An 18,205-nucleotide genomic window follows, 5' to 3' on the forward strand; every position below is an offset into this window, starting at 1 on the left:
GTCTCCAAACTGTAACACTCCAGATGTTGCAAAACTACATCTCTCAGCATGCCGAGACTGCCCAGGCATGCTAGGAGTTGTAGTTCTGCAACATCTGAAGGGCCACATGTTACATAACTACAACTCCCAGCATGCCTGGACTGTCTGGGCATGCTGAGAGTTGTAGTCTTGAAACATCTAGAAGGGCACAGATTGGAGACCACTGCACAGTGATCTCCAAATTGTGGCACGCCAGATGTTTCAAAACTACAACTCCCAGCATGCCCAGACAGCCAAAGGCTGTCTGGGCATGCTGGGAGTTGTAGATTTAAAAAACACCTAGAAGCAGCAGTGAAGATCACTTTACGACGATCTTCACTGCTGCATCTGACACCGCCGCCACCGATTGCCTGCGCCACTGCCTACTGACGGTCCCCGCATGATCTCAGGTTACTGCCGCCAGTCCCCCCGCCATGCTGGGCCCCTGCAGCCGTCGCCAGCATCTTCCCCTGCTCTGCCCGGACTTCCAGGGGCGGGGGGGCAGGGGTCTGACTTTTTCAGTATGAAATACAGAATTTTTTTTTTTATGAAAGCAATTGCAAGACCTATTGGTTTTGCATGCTGTACAACATATCAAATTTTTTTTATATCTGACAGTGCCCATTTAAGGGGTAGCCTTTACGTTGTCCATGGCAATCATACTGACAAAAGACACAGCTCTGGTGGATCCCTCTGGAACATTGGACATGTTCAAACTTCCTCCAAAATCCAATTAGTTGCTGGAACTTCTGCTACAGAATTTCCAATTTGTGAACTCGGCAGAATTCCCATTGAAATTAATGGGAGGGTGCTGCGAGTCGAAAACAGTGTTGGTATTCTGCGCAGATTCTCCTTGGTGTGAACGAGGCCTAAATCAGCTATAAGCTGCATAATCTACAACAATTTTTGGAGTAAATCCATCATGAAACAGATGGGCACGACCCTTCCACCTTTAAAAAACCTGCCGTGTGCAACGCAAAAGCATTAAAAAGTATCTAGCGAAGCCACCTTTATATTCACTCCAAATGATGTAAGGTTTTGGCTATATTAAGCCTTTATCAAGTGTTTTCTCTTCTATACAGTTGCTTTTCAGTTGGATGAGGTGTGCATTACAAATACTGTATCAATGTATGGTGTTTTTTGTTGTTGTTGCCCATGGAAACCAGTGAGGTACATTCTTCAATATACAGAGGCATTGTTGGTTGCTATGGACAATTGCATCACTCTCCCTTTACACAGGCTTTGATAAATCTTCCCGCATGTGTGTATAGATACTGGTGTTTTTTTGGGCATCGGCAACCATTTTTGACGGTTGAAGGTTGTCAATGGCGTATGGGGAAAAAGGTGTTATGGCTTCTGATGGAGTATGGCATTTTTTTCCCGCTGTATTCTTCATATGAGACTGAGAAGAAAAACACTGTTGGGACGGTTTATGAAAACTGTCTAAAAAAAAATTGGTATTTGTTGCCCTCAGCAACCCATTATAGTGCAGATTTAAATATTTTTAGGAGCAGAACATGAAATAAAAGCTGAGCTGTGATTGGTTGCTATGTGCAACAAGGAAAGCTTTTTATCAAGACAGTTTCATAAATCTCCCCTGTATGCCTCTGTGTGAAACAAATTCACTGATATATGTTTGCTTGTTGACATTCAAATAGAGGTGTGAGGCTATGTTCAAACACATTTTGGGCCTTATTTTTCTGCTCTTTTTATGTTCACACAGTTTTTCTTCAGCCAAAATACTGTGATTACTCATAGCTGTTGTGTGATTTTTATGGTGAGAATAACACATTCTGCAGCACTTTCTTCTGCCATAAAAATAAGAAACTTGAAAATAAGCGCTGCAGCAATATTTGACTATGAGTGTATGTTGATCATTAATATTTTCTTATTTAAAGTTACAGTCTTCATCGAATAGATAAAATTAGAAGACTCATGGTCTACTCTGAAGATAATCATGGCTACTAAAAATGGAAAGTCCCCAGTTCGGTGGAAGCTAGATAATGAGAATTTTGAAGACAAGTATGACAGAAGACTTGAATTCCATGAAACCTTGAGGAGCCGCCACAATGCAACATCTTGTCGCCAAGACACTTCTAACTGGGGCAAACAGGAAAGACTTTCTCCAAGGGAGCAGGAGTTTTTCAGGAGACGACATCTTTGGACTGATGGGTCAGGGGATAAACAAGTAAGGTCTCCTCCTAGGTCACAGAAGTATGATACGCTCTCTACTCTGAAACAAAATGTACCAAAAAGTCGGAGCATAAATGAAGAAGTGTCCACAAGTTGTCAGGTAAGGTCATTGCTTAGAAGTACAAACTATACACCAAAAACATGTATGGAAATATACTGTAATGTACCTATAGGTTTCATTTCTACAAAATGTATGCTTAAAGAGAACCTGTCAAGTCCCCCCCCTGCCCGGGGACCTGACTGGTGAGGAGAACAGCTAACGGGGGAGAAAAACACTGTTGTTTTCAGTCCCGCTCGCTACGCCCTACCCCAATCCAGACTGGCTTGATTCAATGCCTGCGAGCATGGAGAAGCCTTCTACTCAGGTTTTCAATGAAGCTTGACTGGCATTGCATCAACTTCCCTGTGACTGGATACCACAGCCATAGTTATATAGTTCATAAGGTTAAAGTTATCAAGTTCAACCTATAACCCTACTATCTTGATGCAGAGAAAGGCAAAAACCCTTTATGGAGGCACTTGCCAATTGCCCCATACCAGAAGGAAAAATTATTCCTGACTCCATATATAGTAGTCAGAACCCCTTCTATCCCCCTTAAACTACTATCAATCTTATATTTTACTAGAAAAACTTCCAGACCCCCCTTGATCTTGTTTATTGAGTCACAACATCATGTGGCAGAGAATTTCATAGTCTCACGGCTCTTAAAAGAATCCCCATCTGTGATGATGGTGAAACCTTCTTTGCTTTAGACATAAAGGATGCCCCCTTGTCATGGTCACCGGCCTAGGTATAAAAAGATCTCTAGAAAGATCTCTGAACTCTCCATTCATATATTTGTACATTGTGATCAAATCGCCCCTAAGACGTCTTTTCTCCAAACTAAATCACCCCAAGCTTGATAACCTATCTTGATAATCTTTGTTGTCCTCCTCTGCACCCACTCCAGTTCAGACATGTCCTTATTATATACAGGTGCCAAAAATTGCACACTATACTCCATATGTGGTCTGACTAATGATTTATACAGTATAGAGGCAAAACTATGTCCTTGTCACGTGCCTCTATGTCTCTCTTGATGCTTTTTCTTTGGCAGCAGCTGCCTGGCACTGGTCACTAAAATTTTTCTTACTGTCCATTATCTTACTGTCCGTATCGCATAGAGCTGAGGAGAACAGAATTGGAAAGCTCTTCTCCTTACCTGTTAGGTCCAGGGAACAGTGTGTATTGTGGGGACCTGACCGGCTCTTTTTAGTTTCAAGTTGAGAAACTTAATTTTATTTATTTATTTCAAATTTTTTTTCCACTTTCCAATTGAAGTTAAAGGGAAAAACACAACTTGGCCAGTACTAAAATATGACCTATAGGGCATTAAGTTCTATGAAAAATAGCATATTACCTTAAAGGGATGCTCCTGAAGGAAATGTTTTTTCAGAACTGGTGCCAGAAAATAATTTAGTAATTTAAAAATCTTAAGCCTTCCAGTAATTAACAGCTGCTGTATGCTACAGAGGAAGTTGTGCAGTTCTTTCCAGTCTTACCACAGTGCTCTTTGCTGACTCCTCTGTCCATGTCAGGAACTGTCCAGCTCAGGAGAGGTTTGAGATGGGGATTTGCTCCTTCTTTGGACAGTTCTTGACACAGACAGAGGTGGCAGCAGAGAGCACTGTAGTCAGACTAGAACTACACAACTTCCTCTGAGGCATACAATAGCTGATAAGTACAGGAAAGCTCTTTAAATAGACATCATATACAGATCTGTATAGCTTTCTGGCACCAGTTAATTAGATTTTTTCCCCTCCTGAGTACCCCTTTAAAGCACTGTACCCCAACCTGTGACCAAAGGCTGTCAGAACATGATGGGATTTGTAGTTTTACAACAGCTGAAGAACCATAGGCTGGGAAAGTCTGATGTAAAGCGTACCTTTGAACTGTGAACAAGTTTGTTTTTAGTTCCAGAATTCTGTTCAGGCTTTGTATGCATTTTTGGCTGGACAGCTTTTGCAGATGAAACCTATTAAAGATCTGCTATAGATCGAAAACACTATGTGGTTGCACTGCAGTTGGCTATATGCAATAAGTATTTCTGAAATACTGCTGCTAACCTGTATTATTTTTCAATTCTTGTAAGTTTGACAACTACACCCTAATTGCTAAATAGCTAAAACTGGCAAGTATAAAAAAAAATGCAGGTTAACAGCAGTATTTACTTCATATGGCCAACTACAATGCCCCCAAATTGTGTGTGTTCCTCTGAAATTTTGTAGCTGAAAAATATTAACTGTGGTAGTAAAAGCTTAGAACAGTAGGGATGACTCTTTATGCTCTTAGGGTAGGGTCACGTGTGCCATATTTTGCTCTGTATTTTCTGCAGCTGAGTTTACTACTCATTGACTTCTGTGGGTAGGAGAATACACAGCAGCAAATAATCAGCAAAATACAGCATGTGTAACCCTACCCTTACTGACAGAAAACTGACAGGCTGTTCACCTGCACTAAACCCAATACTGTTTTCTAGATATTGCCCCCGTTGCTAGCATGCAAATTAAATTTTGTTTGCAATAGAGACGGCTTGCCGAGCTTTCCTGCCTCCGTACTGTTTGCTTCACTATTCCTGCCCATCTTCTGCATATTCATAGCCAGAATTATGAATATCCAGAAGATGGGTTGGCATAGTGAGACCAACAAAATGGAGGCAGGGAAGCTTAGCAAACAGGGCAATATCTAGAAAACATCTGGAACAGTTTTAGTATAATATCATTTTATTCAGGTTTACCCACATTAAACCCCAGTGTATTGGGTTTAGTGAAGTAAACAGCTTGTCAGTTTCCCTTTTAAAGGGAACCAAGCATCAGATTTTACCATACATAAGGTGTGGCAACACATTATATATGGTAAAATCTTCATCCTCACCATCCCCTGGAGACACTCCTACCCCCAGGGATGGTGAGGATATGAAGTTTGTAAGTCACCCCTGCCACCCCCATAAGTAGTCACCAGCTCCCTAAGCAGATGGAGTAGAGCATTGATATGGGCTATCAATCACGTGGAGAGGACGTGATTACAGCGCAGCCGACGGGACTTGGTAAGTACAGCTCCTCGCCCAGGGGACTACTTACAGGGGTGGTGGGGAAGACTTACAAACTTCATATCCTCACCATCCTTGGGAGCAGGAACGTCCCCTGGGGATGGTGAGCATGAAGATCGTACAATATATAACACGTTACCACTCCATATTTAAAACAATAAAGAGGACTCTCCTGCCACTGCTTCCCCAGTATCTTGCTCCACTCCTCCACCGATGTCTTCTTCCTTGTCCGGCCGTGGTCTTACCACATACTGTTAAAGGGGTTATTCAGCATAGAAATATGTACCACTTATACAAAGGATAGAGGATAAGTGTCAGATCGTGGGAGGATATGACCACTGGGACTCACCACAATCTCCTGCCCGATGCCCCGTCTCTCCTTCCGCACGGAGCAGGGGTCGGCGTGCGCCCTCCATTCATCTCTATTGGATAGCCAAAGTGCTGTACTCGAGTATCTCCGGCTCTTCCATAGAGATGCATGAAGGGGGCATGTTGAACACAGCACCGTACGGTAGTCGATACAGCTCTGTGCAGGATGAGAGCAGGGGTGCTGGGCAGGAAATTGCGGGGGATACTTTGGATAGTGGATACATTTTTTTTTTTTTTTCTTTTTTGTTAACTCCGCAGCTTTTCCTCTGGACAGGTTTTGATAAATCTCCCCTTAGGATCCAAATTGTTTGGTGGCATTGGAGAACACTTTTGTTGGAACCTAGAGCCCTATAAAGGTCAAAGTTTATATCATTTATTTTCATCTCTACAGATGTCTTGGCAGCATAATCGATCTAAGACATATCCTTTTGACTGTAGAATCACAATATCAGACCCCTGTTTGCAATCTATACAAAGTAAAACAAAAAAGAATGATGTAACCACAAGAGAAAGAGGTAAGAAAATGACCACTCTATATTATCCAAGGTTTAGCAAGTTTTTGGGCTCTCATCCAATTGTTGTAGTACAGAAAGTGGTATTATTAGGCCAGACACTTTACAATGCTTAGCTTCATTAGGGTGCGTTCACATGTGCGTACTTTTGCTGCAGATCTGGCGTTCTAACGTGCATACTTTTGCTTCAGATCTGCTGCAGATTTGCTTCAGCAGATTTTGCTACCATTGACTTTAATGGGTCCGCAGGAAATCTGCAGAAGAGGCAGATTTGCAGATTTTCTTTCGGTCAATGGTAGAAAAATCTGCTGCGGATTTTTCGCAGCAAATACGCTGCGGAAATTCGGCACATAATCCGCCCGTGTCAATGGAACCTTAGGGCTTGTTCACACGGGCAAATCCACAGCGTATTTTAGGGTACGTTCACACGAGCGGACCCACAGCGTATTTTACGCTGCAGATCCACAGCTGAAGGACTGCTGCATGATGGCTTTACATGTGCCTGCTCGCAGCAGCAATACGCCACTACAAGCAGACACACTGCGATGTGCGATGCGCGGTGTACTTGCACACATCGCTGCCGCTCCCCCTGCTCCATGAGCTAGGCCGAAAGCCGCCGTAATGTGCGAGTATACTGCGCATGCACACTGCGACTCTCACATCGCAGTGTGTCTGCTCGTAGCGATGTATTGCCGCTCCGAGCAGGCACATGTAAAGCCACCATGCAGCGGTCCTTGAGCGGCGGATCTGCAGTGTAAAATACGCTGTGGGTCCGCTCATGTGAACATACTCTTACACTGAAGATCCGACCACGGTGGACCCCTACAGTGTGTCTCAGATGCACCTGCTCGGAGTGGCAATCTGCCGCTACGAGCAAACACACTGCTACGAGCAAACACAGTGCGAGTCACCGCGCGCATGTGCAGTATACTCGCGCACACATTGCAGCTGCTCTCAGCCTAGCTCAAGGAGCAGGGGGAGCGGCCGCGATGTGTGCAAGTACACCGCGCATGCGCGTGGTGACTCTCACATCGCAGTGTGTCTGCTCGTAGCTCAAAGCAGGCACATCTGAGACACACTGTAGGGGTCCATTGTTGACAGATCCGCAGCATGAGCCCTTAGGGTACATTCACACGGGCGTATTTTTGCTGCAGATCTGTTGCAGATTTTGCTGCTCATTGACTTCAATGGGCAGAAAAATCTGCTGAAGCAAATCTGCAGCAAAAATACACACACGCTTTTAGTTTTTGCGGGTTTTCCGCTGCGTATTTGAAAGGAAGTGGGCTCTTCTCGGCTGTGCGCAGCAGATTTTCTGCGGCGGAATTTACGCTGCGGAGAATCCTACTGACTTCAACTGGGCTTGCGGCGGATTTCCCTCAGCGTAAATTCCTCCGTGGAAAATCTGCTGCGGACAGCCGAGAAGAGCCCGCCCCCTTTCAAATATGCAGCGGAAAACCCGCAAAAACAAAAAGCGTGTGAACGCACCCTTAGGGTGCATTTACACCATATTTTTAGTCTCTGGCTGCCAGATCCGGCGAACCCATGTCGTCCTCCATTCATTTCACTTGTCCCGAACAGGGTCAGCTAGTGACTTCAGCTAGGGATTTTTTTACGACTGTATGGCTGGGTTCACATCACGTTTTTGCAATACAGTTTTTTTTTCAGGTTTTTGATTAAAAAAAAACGGATTCCCCAAAACCTGACTAAACTGTATCAAAACGTGTGTACAAAGTTTTATCTGTATATGGTTGAAAACAGTATACGGTTTGAAAAGTGATGTCCGGTTGCATCCATTTTTTAAGAAAAAAAATGCATACGTTTTGAACTTTTCACTCCATTATAAATAAAGTTTCACCTGTTTGATTGAAATTCCAAGAAAAAAAACTGTGCAAAGTCAAAAACCGTATGGTAAAAACTGGATGGAACCGTACACACATACAGTTCTGTACGGTTCCCATTGACTCCCATGTAAAAAAAAAAACTGTATACGGGTCAATACGGTTTTTCACCTGGACCCAAAACCGTGGTAGGCCACGGTTTTCTGTCCAGAAAAAAAAAAGTAAAAAACCGTGTGGTGTGAAAAACGGAGACAACCGTATGCAATATGGTGCATACGGTTTTGAATGGAAAGTCTGTGGGCACGGTTTTCTGTACAGTTGCATACGTTTTTATTTTTTTATTAAACCGTATCCAAAAACTGTATAGAAAATCGTGGTGTGAACCCACCCTATCTGTGATCTGCTACTGTTTTCAGTCCACACCCAAATTTAGGGCCAAAGAATTGATTAAAACTGAAGTAATGGACAAAATGGTTTACAGGATGGCAGTGTTCTCACATCAGAATTTATGTGCGGAATTCCGCATTGGAATTCCACACGGAAATTCCGCAGCAGCAGAGTTGCTTTCAATGGGATTCTGCTGCACTGTGCACATGGCAGAATTTCCACACCACAAATTCTGATTACGGTCACCACAGGAAGAATGGACATGTACATTCCTTCTGCAGACAGCGCATAGAATGCATTGTCATCTATGAAATGGCTTATTCCTACGCGGTCCTAGCCCTGGCATATCATGCCTGCAGAATGTCCACACAGAGATTTTCCGTGCGGACATTCAGACGTCTGAACATAGCCTAAGGCAGGGGTTCTCAACCAGGGGTACAGGTATCCCTAGGGGTATGATAAAGGTTATGCGGGGGTATAGCTATGCCATGCATTGGCCAGTATTTGTCAGGGCAGAGTGGGGATTGAACACCGCAGTCGCCGCGGCAGCTCACTATATTGTACCGCTGGAGCTGTGGCCGCTTTATGTGAGCTACAGTGGCTGCCGTGCCTGACCTGTAACATCTCTGACGTTGCATGGAGGTGCCGGCACAGCGCAGAAGGACGTCACCAGTCAGTGCGGCCCTCCGACTCCCACCGAACGGGATAGACAGAGGCCTGGTAAGTATGTTAAACACCACCGTTAAAGTGTAACACCGCAGTATGGGAGGGTGTTATTGTATGTATCTCATATATTGGCCCAGGGGGATCCGAGGGGTGAATAATGGCACAAGGGGATTAAGATGGAGGGGGTAATGGCAAAAGGGGATAAAGATGGGGGGGAGGGGAATAATGGCAAAAGGGGAATAATGGCACAAGGGGATTAATATGGAGGGAGGTTATCGTTGTGCCCCCCCCCCCTTACATCTTTATCCCCTTGTGCCATTATTCTCCCCTCCGTCTGATTCCCTTTTGCCATTATCTGGTTATGGCAAAAGGGGATCAGAGGGAGGGGGGAATAATGGCATAAGGGGAATAAGTATCGCATTAGTATTGCATTAGAAAGGTAAGCACACGCCATTATGAAATTAAGTACTTTTATGACTTATTTTGTCCCCGGTTACCCCGTGCGCGTAAGTTCCGCGCAAACTTACACGCGAGGGACACCCGCAGACATACTTTCGCCCTTTCGGGGTACAGTCGCAAAAAAAGGTTGAGAACCACTAATCTAAGGAGCTCAGTGGAAAACAGCAGCAGCTCAAAAAATTTAAAGTATAATACAACAGCTGCATTTCTGGAATTCTGTTTTATATACTAAAATAATGTTTGGCCTTTAAAATAAGCAAGTGTTTATGATAGAACCTGTTTCCAGAGACATTCTTAGAACCTACCACTACAAATGCAGCATAGTACCTAATATTCAGGCCTACCATGACCATTCTATATCTGTTCCTTCACAGGTGCTCAAACAATCCAGGAAATGCCCGTGATCTGTTTAAAGCGGGACTCCAGCCAGCAAACAGAGTGAGCAGTTTTGCCATAAAAAATGACCAGGCATTCGCTTATTAATGTAGTCTTTGAGTACTTGTGTGTATTTTGCTGCAGTTAATTTTGCTATCCATTGACTTCACTGGGCAGCAAAATCCACTGCAGAAAATATACAGCAAAATATGCACGTGTGAGTGTTTTGTGTATCTTGACAACAAGTGCAGAGAACGTGGTGTTATGTATCACTGCTTATTGCATCCACACATCTCTTGAATGTAAATTTTTATAATATAAATTTAGGAATTGTACAGTACATATGGTTTGTACATTTTGTATTAGTTACACAGAAATGGATGACTGTCTATAATTAGTTACACAGAAATGGATGACTGTCTATTATTTAGCATGTTCTATCAATAACAAAGGTGCCATGAGTTGCTGGGAAGTAGCAACCAATATGCAGCTATTCCCAGACTCCGTACCACTCACACTTCTTGTTCTGGCTTTCTCAATGCACTGTTATAATGGTAATATAGAGAGCTCTAGACACCATTAGAATGGAGGAGAGGGCAAGCAGTATTGACATCTGGCCCTCCCTGATCAACAGTTTGGATGGCTCTGTACATTGTAGTGGTGACGAGGGTTACAGCAGCACAGCTTCAACTTACTTTCCTTGGAAACCCATTTAATAAATCTTATGTTAAATGATCCTAGCTGGTCGATTTTACTAAGGGCCCATTTAGACAGGCCAAAATGCATCAGAGAATGGGATTCTGATCTCAGTCATTGACCCTAGTTTACAGGTCCTGTGGCCCTCAATATTATCATTATCATTTGCACAAGGTAATGTCCAGCTGATGACGACGAATGAGAAATTTTTTTTTTCTCAGATCCAGAACGTGCATTTACATGTTTATATTTAAACTATGTTTTCGGTATTTATGCATTCTATTCCTTGTTTTTTTTCTTACAGTTGTGCCATAGCTGTTTTGAATGGGGTAAGGTGCACCTGACTCTTTATTGTTTTTTAGTGGGTATAATGATATAAACTGTCATTTCATAATTGTTGTTCCAATGTTTTGTTTTACACTGTAACATCTGTCTTGGCTAATTTTCACATTACATTTATAATACAAGAATTCGATTCAAGCTGTTAAATTGATCTTTGCCTTAAAGGGGTACTCCGGCGCTTAGACATCTTATCCCCTATCCAAAGGAAAGGGGATAAGATGCCTGATCGCTGGGGACCCCCGTGATCTTGCACGCCGCACCCCGTTAAAATCAGTCCCCGGAGCGTGTTCGCTCCGGGGACTGATTTTAACTGAGTGCGGCGTGCAAGATCACGGGGGTCCCCAGCGGCGGGACCCCCGAGATCAGGCATCTTATCCCCTATCCTTTGGATAGGGGATAAGATGTCTAAGCGCCGGAGTACCCCTTTAAGTTTCATATACAATCTCAGGTAAATGTTCCAGGTGTGGTGTCTTAGACCATATTTCTCAAAAAATGCTGACATTACTATCCTATGCCTTGGAAATATAGTCCTTTCTGAAAAATTAGCAGAACATGTTAGATTTGTTTTCATTGCCAACAACTGTTATTGCTTAATTTATTATTTAATATTATTAACATGGTGCCAGATGTTCCTGAACACTGTACACAGTCCCTGTCCACACTTTGGCTAAAGGTTTCATCCTTCTAACTCTGCTATACATCCATACGTACGCACACCGGAGGGTTTCGAGAGTTTCATGTAAATCAACATACCAGTATATTTTTTTGTTTTTGTAGAGTGGGAAAAAACTAAAGTACAATACAAATGCACAAATGACATGAAGAACATACAAGTTTTATGCAGATGTTCCCGTTTAAACTTTCACATAAATTATATCCCCTCCATTCACCTAAATTTTATCCCAGTGTCAACTAATATCCTGATCAAACATAAAACAGATGCTTGCTAATAGAGATGAGCGAACTTACAGTAAATTTGATTCGTCACGAACTTCTCGGCTCGGCAGTTGATGACTTTTCCTGCATAAATTAGTTCAGCTTTCCGGTGCTCCGGTGGGCCGGAAAAGGTGGATACAGTCCTAGGAGACTCTTTCCTAGGAATGTATCCACCTTTTCCAGCCCACCGGAGCACCTGAAGGCTGAACTAATTTACGCAGGAAAAGTCATCAACTGCCGAGCCGAGAAGTTCATGACGAATCGAATTTACTGTAAGTTCGCTCATCTCTACTTGCTAAAAACATTTGTAAGAGACTGATTTTCTCATTAGTCAATAAAAATTATAGAGATACTAAATTACCCCTTATAGCACTGATCATTTCAAATCAAAACTCACATTCCTTATAAAACATTACTTTTATTTATAGTCTCCTTACTTAAAAATCTATCTGCATGTGAATTTAAAACCCAATCCCTGAGCTAAGGGGTAACAGATTCGGTCAGCTTATAAAATAGTAAGTACAAATCAGTGAACTCTGCTGTAAACAATGGTGTAAGCATGAGCGGCAGACACTGTGCTAGGCATTCAATATTTGCCTATTAAAAGCTTTGGCAGATTGCCATTAAAAAACAATAATTAGTAATCCCTACAGATCTCTACATTGACTGCATGGCTGAAATGTATAAAATTTAAATTGGCTGCTGCATAGCTTTTTTTCATTAAAAATGGCATTCCCATTCAGGACATTTATGCCTTAAAGGGGCACTCCGCCCCTAGACATCTTATCCCCTATCCAAAGGATAGGAGATCAGATGTCCGATCGCCGGGGTCCCGCTGCTGGGGACCCCCGGGATCGCCGCTGCGGCACCCCGCTATCATTACTGCGCAGAGCGAGATCGCTCTGCACGTAATGACGGGCAATACCGGGGCCGGAGCATCGTTACGTCATGGCTCTGCCCCTCGTGATGTCACAGCCCGCCCCCGTCAATATAAGTCTAAGGGAGGGGGCATGGCGGTCGTCACGCCCCCTGCCATAGACTTGCATTAAGGGGACGGGCCGTGATGTCATGAGGGGCGGAGCCATGATGTCACGCTGCTCCGGCCCCTGTATCGCCCGTCATTACGCACAGAGTGAACTCGCTCTGTGCAGTAATGATGGTGGGGTGCCGCAGCGGCGATCCCCGGGGTCCCCAGCAGCGGGACCGCGGCGATTAACATCTTATCCCCTATCCTTTGGATAGGGGATAAGATGCCAGGGGTGGAGTACCCCTTTAAATGTCTGATAGGTGTACGTCCCACCTCTGAGACCCACATAAGTCTTAGGATCTAAGAATTAGACAGTTTTAGTAAATCACCCCAAATGTGTTCAATGTAGCACTGAAATGTACATTACATTTAAAGGGTACCTTTCATCAAAAAAAACTTTTGATATATTATAGATTAATCTATACAGAATAACTTTCCAATTGCATGTTTTTAAAAAATATGCTTCTTTCTATTTAATTTTCCACTTTGAAAAAATGACCACTAGGGGTCCCCCTACCAGTCCTGGACACAAGCCTTTTTTTTTTAATAGATTTTAGACTCATGCTGGAGTCCTCAATCTCAGACTGTAGCCGGGCCACAGACAAGCTCAGTCTGCAGTCTGAGATTTAGGACCCCAGCATGAGTCTGAAATCTATAAAAAAAAAAAAAAAAAAAAAGCTTGCAGCCAGGACTGGTAGGGAGACCCCTAGTGGTCATTTTTTCAAAGTGGAAAATTAAATAGAAAGAAGCATAGGGAAGTTATTCTGTATCCATTAATCTATAATATAACAAAAGTTTATTTTTATGAAAGGTAACCTTTAAGGTATTATTTAATTCTAATAAAAGAAAACACATTATATAAATTCTATAATTTCCATATTTATTCTTTTAGGAGTTACTTCAGCTTTCTGAATACCTGATGGTAAGTAAAGTTGACATTACATGATCATACACAGTTGAGGTGGCCTTGTTATGGAAGAGGGCTTGTACAGTATGTGACAGTTTTCTCTGATTTCTGATATGCATGTACTCCTCTATATGGTTTAGTGTATGTTATCTTAATGTGGCTGCCTAGACCAACCCAACTACTAAAGCACAGTTATTGGCTGTATTTATGCTTGTACATACTAAGGAGTATTCAGCATTGACATATGAATCAGCACTTGTTTTGAGGTTGTTTATACCAGGAAGTTGTTAGATGAGTAATTTATATTCAATGAAATTTGTTATCTGTTTGCAGGAAGCCCTACATAGGGAGCGGAAACTGAAAAAGAAACTTTGTGTCTTACAGGAGCTTCTTAGTGTGCTAGTACAAACCTCAGAGAAGTCATGGATGGTAATTTCCAAATATTGCTTTAGTATACAATAGTAAATCAATAATATTAATAATATAATATACTAATCATATATATTGTAACAATATTGCAGTTGGGGTGTTGCTGTGAGGTATATCACGGTTATAATTAACTCTTGTCAGTTGTGACGCCAGGGTGAGGGTTAATACTGTGATGCTTAGCCTATCGCTCCCCTTCCCAAAAGCGATAGGGAGATGTACAATAAATGCAATGTCCACAACCAGAGCTTTGCTGAAAACTTTTGGAAACTTTACTGAAGATTTTCTGTAACATGGGATAACAGGAACAGTCTTTATAACAGAGTCTATGTACAGCTTAGCTGAGATTGACGTATGGTTGGGACTTTTGTAAGTTCTTTAGCTTCGTAGGATTTAGTATGCGCAGATGCGCTGGATTTAGGGTTATGTTTAGGTCCAGGGTCCTTGCTAGAAGTAGCGGGGAAGTTTGTAAGAACTCACTGTTTGATTCGAGCCGAGGCCGGCAGGCTTTGGCCCAGTGGTTGCCGATGACAGCTACGTAGATCTTTACTCATCAGCAGCCCACGAGGAAAAAAGAGATAAATGGCCGCAGCTCCCTTATATGGGCAGGGGCTGGCCGTTTTAGGATTGATCCACAACATCTGTCAATCAGCTTTACAAGGTATTGTGGGTATCACATGACCCAGAACCTCCAAAGGTCCTTTTACCTACCATAGAGACTAAACTACAGTCACATGACCCGCAGGCCCTGCGACGCTATGCAAGGTAAGTATACACTTTCTATACAGTATTTACATTTATTTTAGCAATATATTAACCATTTGAGGGGTGACTAGGGGAAGACTAAAGAAGCGGAATCCCACAGTTACTAGGAACTCTGACTTTGGGGACCCCTATCCAAGGTACTGTATGCAATACAATACCGGGACACCACAAATGTATCAAGAACATTGTGGCCAGCATTGCCTACAGCCTGAGGGTCACCGTTAAAAGTGTTTTCAGGTCAAAAATGATTGATGGCCTATTCACAGAAAAAGCCATCCATAGTTGATGGTCGGGGTGCTGACACTCTGCCTCCCTGCCTGTTAATCGGCAGTGGTGCCAGAAGTAAACAATGTACTGCAGTTGAAGCTCAATTGTGCAGGCTGGGTCACATGAATGATCGGTGGACCATTTGTGCAGCTGCACATCCCCATCATAGTCAGCTGCACATCCCCATCATGGTCAGCTGCACATTCACATCATCATCAGCTGCACATCCCCATCATCGTCAGCTGCACATCCCCATAATCGTCAGCTGCACATCCCCATCATCGTCAGCTGCACATCCTCATCATCGTCAGCTGCACATCCCCATAATCGTCAGCTGCACATCCCCATCATCGTCAGCTGCACATCCCCATCATCGTCAGCTGCACATCCCCATCATCGTCAGCTGCACATCCCCATCATCGTCAGCTGCACATCCCCATCATCGTCAGCTGCACATCCCCATCATCGTCAGCTGCACATCCCCATCATCGTCAGCTGCCCATCCACATCATAGTCAGCTGCACATGCCCATTCACGCAGGATGGGTGTGGATGACGGTGATTTATGTCTGAACAAAGGACCTGATCAGACAAAAAACTTGTTTGCTGCCTGATCACAGGCCCTTTTGCACCGGCCTGTTATCGGTAACGAGCATACCTACTTAGTGGGATGGGACATGGTTTTCCCTTGTCCAACACATTTACTATAATACAGAAATCTATGCCAGGTGCTAGATTGTGGTGCACAGACAGAAGTAAAATGTACAACAAATTTATTGAGAGGCATTAAATAATACATTGTCCCTATTGCCTTTGTGTAACTAGATGAAGTATACTCGGTATAATTAACTATTTGGTATCTATCTGCTCACATCAAAGGTGAAATTGGAAAACATGTTAAAACCCTGTTGTATTTTGCATTACAACAATTTTCTACCTTCTCTTTTATGTTGGTATTTCTTCTGTCTGAATGAACACATTGTGTAACATATATATTAGTTTTCCATGTGGTTTTATGGGTCAATGTATATAGGACAAATGTGTCTAGAAATACTATGTGAATGTTATACATTCAGATAGACATTGGCATACCATACCAATGTCTATCTGAATGTATATGCTGATGTACACTGTAACATACCAGTGCTGGGCCCACTCAGTTAAGTGGCCTGAGTGTAATCTACTAGTGACGATGTTTGGTCCATTTCTACAGCATAAATTATTTTGCATGGCTTTTCCACTTTGGAGTCCCATAAAACAAAAGTACCATATACATTCAGAAATGGATTGAATGTAGTCACTAGTGGAGTGCATTTGGTACATGTAACTTAATGGACCAGGTGCAGGTATTCAAACTTGGGAGTCATTTTAGATGTGAACAGCCTTATTGGCAATTTAATTGGGTAAAAAGGTTCTTAAAAGACTTAAGATATTAAAGTATACTGAAGAGCTTACAATTAAGTAAAAGAAGTTCTGATGGATGTGTTTGTGGGGTATGACACATACAGTGGTGGTTGTTCAGCGTTTCCTCTGTGATGGGTTTGCAAGTCTTGTGACAGGAATAAGGTAGACGCACTTGGCAGGAAGTACGGCTGAAGAGGTTCTAGATGAGCTGTAGCCGAGGTGAGCTGTCTTCAAAGCAAGTGGGTGCAGCTTGAATGTTTTCATGTACGTTTGGCCCATTAGTGGTTAAACCATTGTCACTGCCCATTTAGCTCATGTTTATTTTGTGTATGGTTATCTTTCCTGACAACTTTGCACATGCCTTAGCGCCTCTTAGTAACACTTGTATTAACAGCTCTGTCTATGCATGTCTTACAGGCCCAGCTGAATGAAGACCATTTAAAGTGCAAGGTGGCAAATCTCGAAAACCAGCTGTTCTTCTATGCTCAGGTACATTAGATAGAAGTAGATAACTTGTCCTGTGCATATTATAAACTACAAACCCATCACAGCAAGGATTATGGGGTGGATACAAATACATTGAAGCATTTTTAGTGTTGGTTAATTCTTCTGTGGTATAAACGCCTGTGTCCAATAATGTTATTGTATTCTTTTGTAATGATGAAATAATATGTTTTCAATACAGGGTGGTTAGTCTGCTCACGTGTTCTGAAGGAATAAAAGAATACCAGGCAGGTTCCACAGAATGTAGTTTATTGAAAACAGGATTCTGGTATTGTTTGGAAATAAAGGTTTTGCATTCTTTATTATTTGGTGCTTTCAGGCTATGTTCACAGCTAAAATTACCCAATGTTCATGGTATAGGTCAGCAATCCAGCAGTTTGGTATGCCGATGTATACTGTAATATACCTGTACTGGGCCCAATAATTTTAACCCCTTAAGGACGCAGCCCTTTTTCACCTTGGGGACTGAGCCCTTTTTCGCAAATTCTGACCCCCGTCGATTTACGAATTAATAACTTGAAAATGCTTTTACCGAATATTCTGATTCTGAGATAGGTTTTTTTTTTTTCGTGACATATTCTACTTTATTTTGGTGGTAAATTTTCGGCGTTACTTGCATCCTTTTTTGGTGAAAAATCCCCAAATTTCCGGAAAATTTTGCTTTTTCCTAACTTTGAAGCTCTCTGCTTGTAAGGAAAATGGAAATTCCCAATAAATTGTATTTTTATTCACAAATACAATATGTCCATATTGTATGTTGGCATCATAAAATGGACATATTTTTGCTTTTTTGAAAAAATTAGAGGGCTTCAAAGTAGAGCAGCAATTTTCAAAAATTTCATGAAAATTGCAAAATCTGAAGGGACAGATGCTACAGAACTACAACTCCCAGCATGCCTGGGCAGTCGAGGCATGCTGAGAGTTGTAGTTTGGCAACATCTGGAGGACTGTAACAGCGGTCTCCAAACTAGGACCCTCCAGATGTTGCAAAACTACAACTCCCAGCATGCCCAGACAGCCATTGGC

At 42.6% G+C, this 18,205-nt stretch overlaps 1 protein-coding gene across 14 annotated transcripts in view; it reads left to right on the forward strand.

Moving 5' to 3' along the window:
• TRAF3IP3 (TRAF3 interacting protein 3) overlaps positions 1-18,205 on the forward strand; it is a 101,869-nt gene that overhangs the window by 46,468 nt on the left and 37,196 nt on the right. For 7 of the 14 annotated variants that reach the window (XM_056558958.1, XM_056558962.1, XM_056558949.1 and 4 more), the window contains 7 exons: positions 1,917-2,311; positions 6,061-6,184; positions 9,906-9,969; positions 10,907-10,931; positions 13,800-13,829; positions 14,148-14,243; positions 17,093-17,164. In XM_056558958.1, coding sequence (XP_056414933.1) covers positions 1,976-2,311; positions 6,061-6,184; positions 9,906-9,969; positions 10,907-10,931; positions 13,800-13,829; positions 14,148-14,243; positions 17,093-17,164 — 747 coding nt within the window. In that variant the 5' untranslated portion in view covers positions 1,917-1,975. Of the gene's footprint in view, positions 1-720; positions 1,049-1,758; positions 1,796-1,916; positions 2,312-6,060; positions 6,185-9,905; positions 9,970-10,906; positions 10,932-13,799; positions 13,830-14,147; positions 14,244-17,092; positions 17,165-18,205 lie in introns of those variants that run through there. The other 7 variants (XM_056558951.1, XM_056558952.1, XM_056558960.1 and 4 more) reach the window with 4 other exon arrangements.

This window comes from Hyla sarda, chromosome 2, assembly GCF_029499605.1.
Source record: "Hyla sarda isolate aHylSar1 chromosome 2, aHylSar1.hap1, whole genome shotgun sequence".
NCBI classification, from domain to species: Eukaryota; Metazoa; Chordata; class Amphibia; order Anura; family Hylidae; genus Hyla; species Hyla sarda.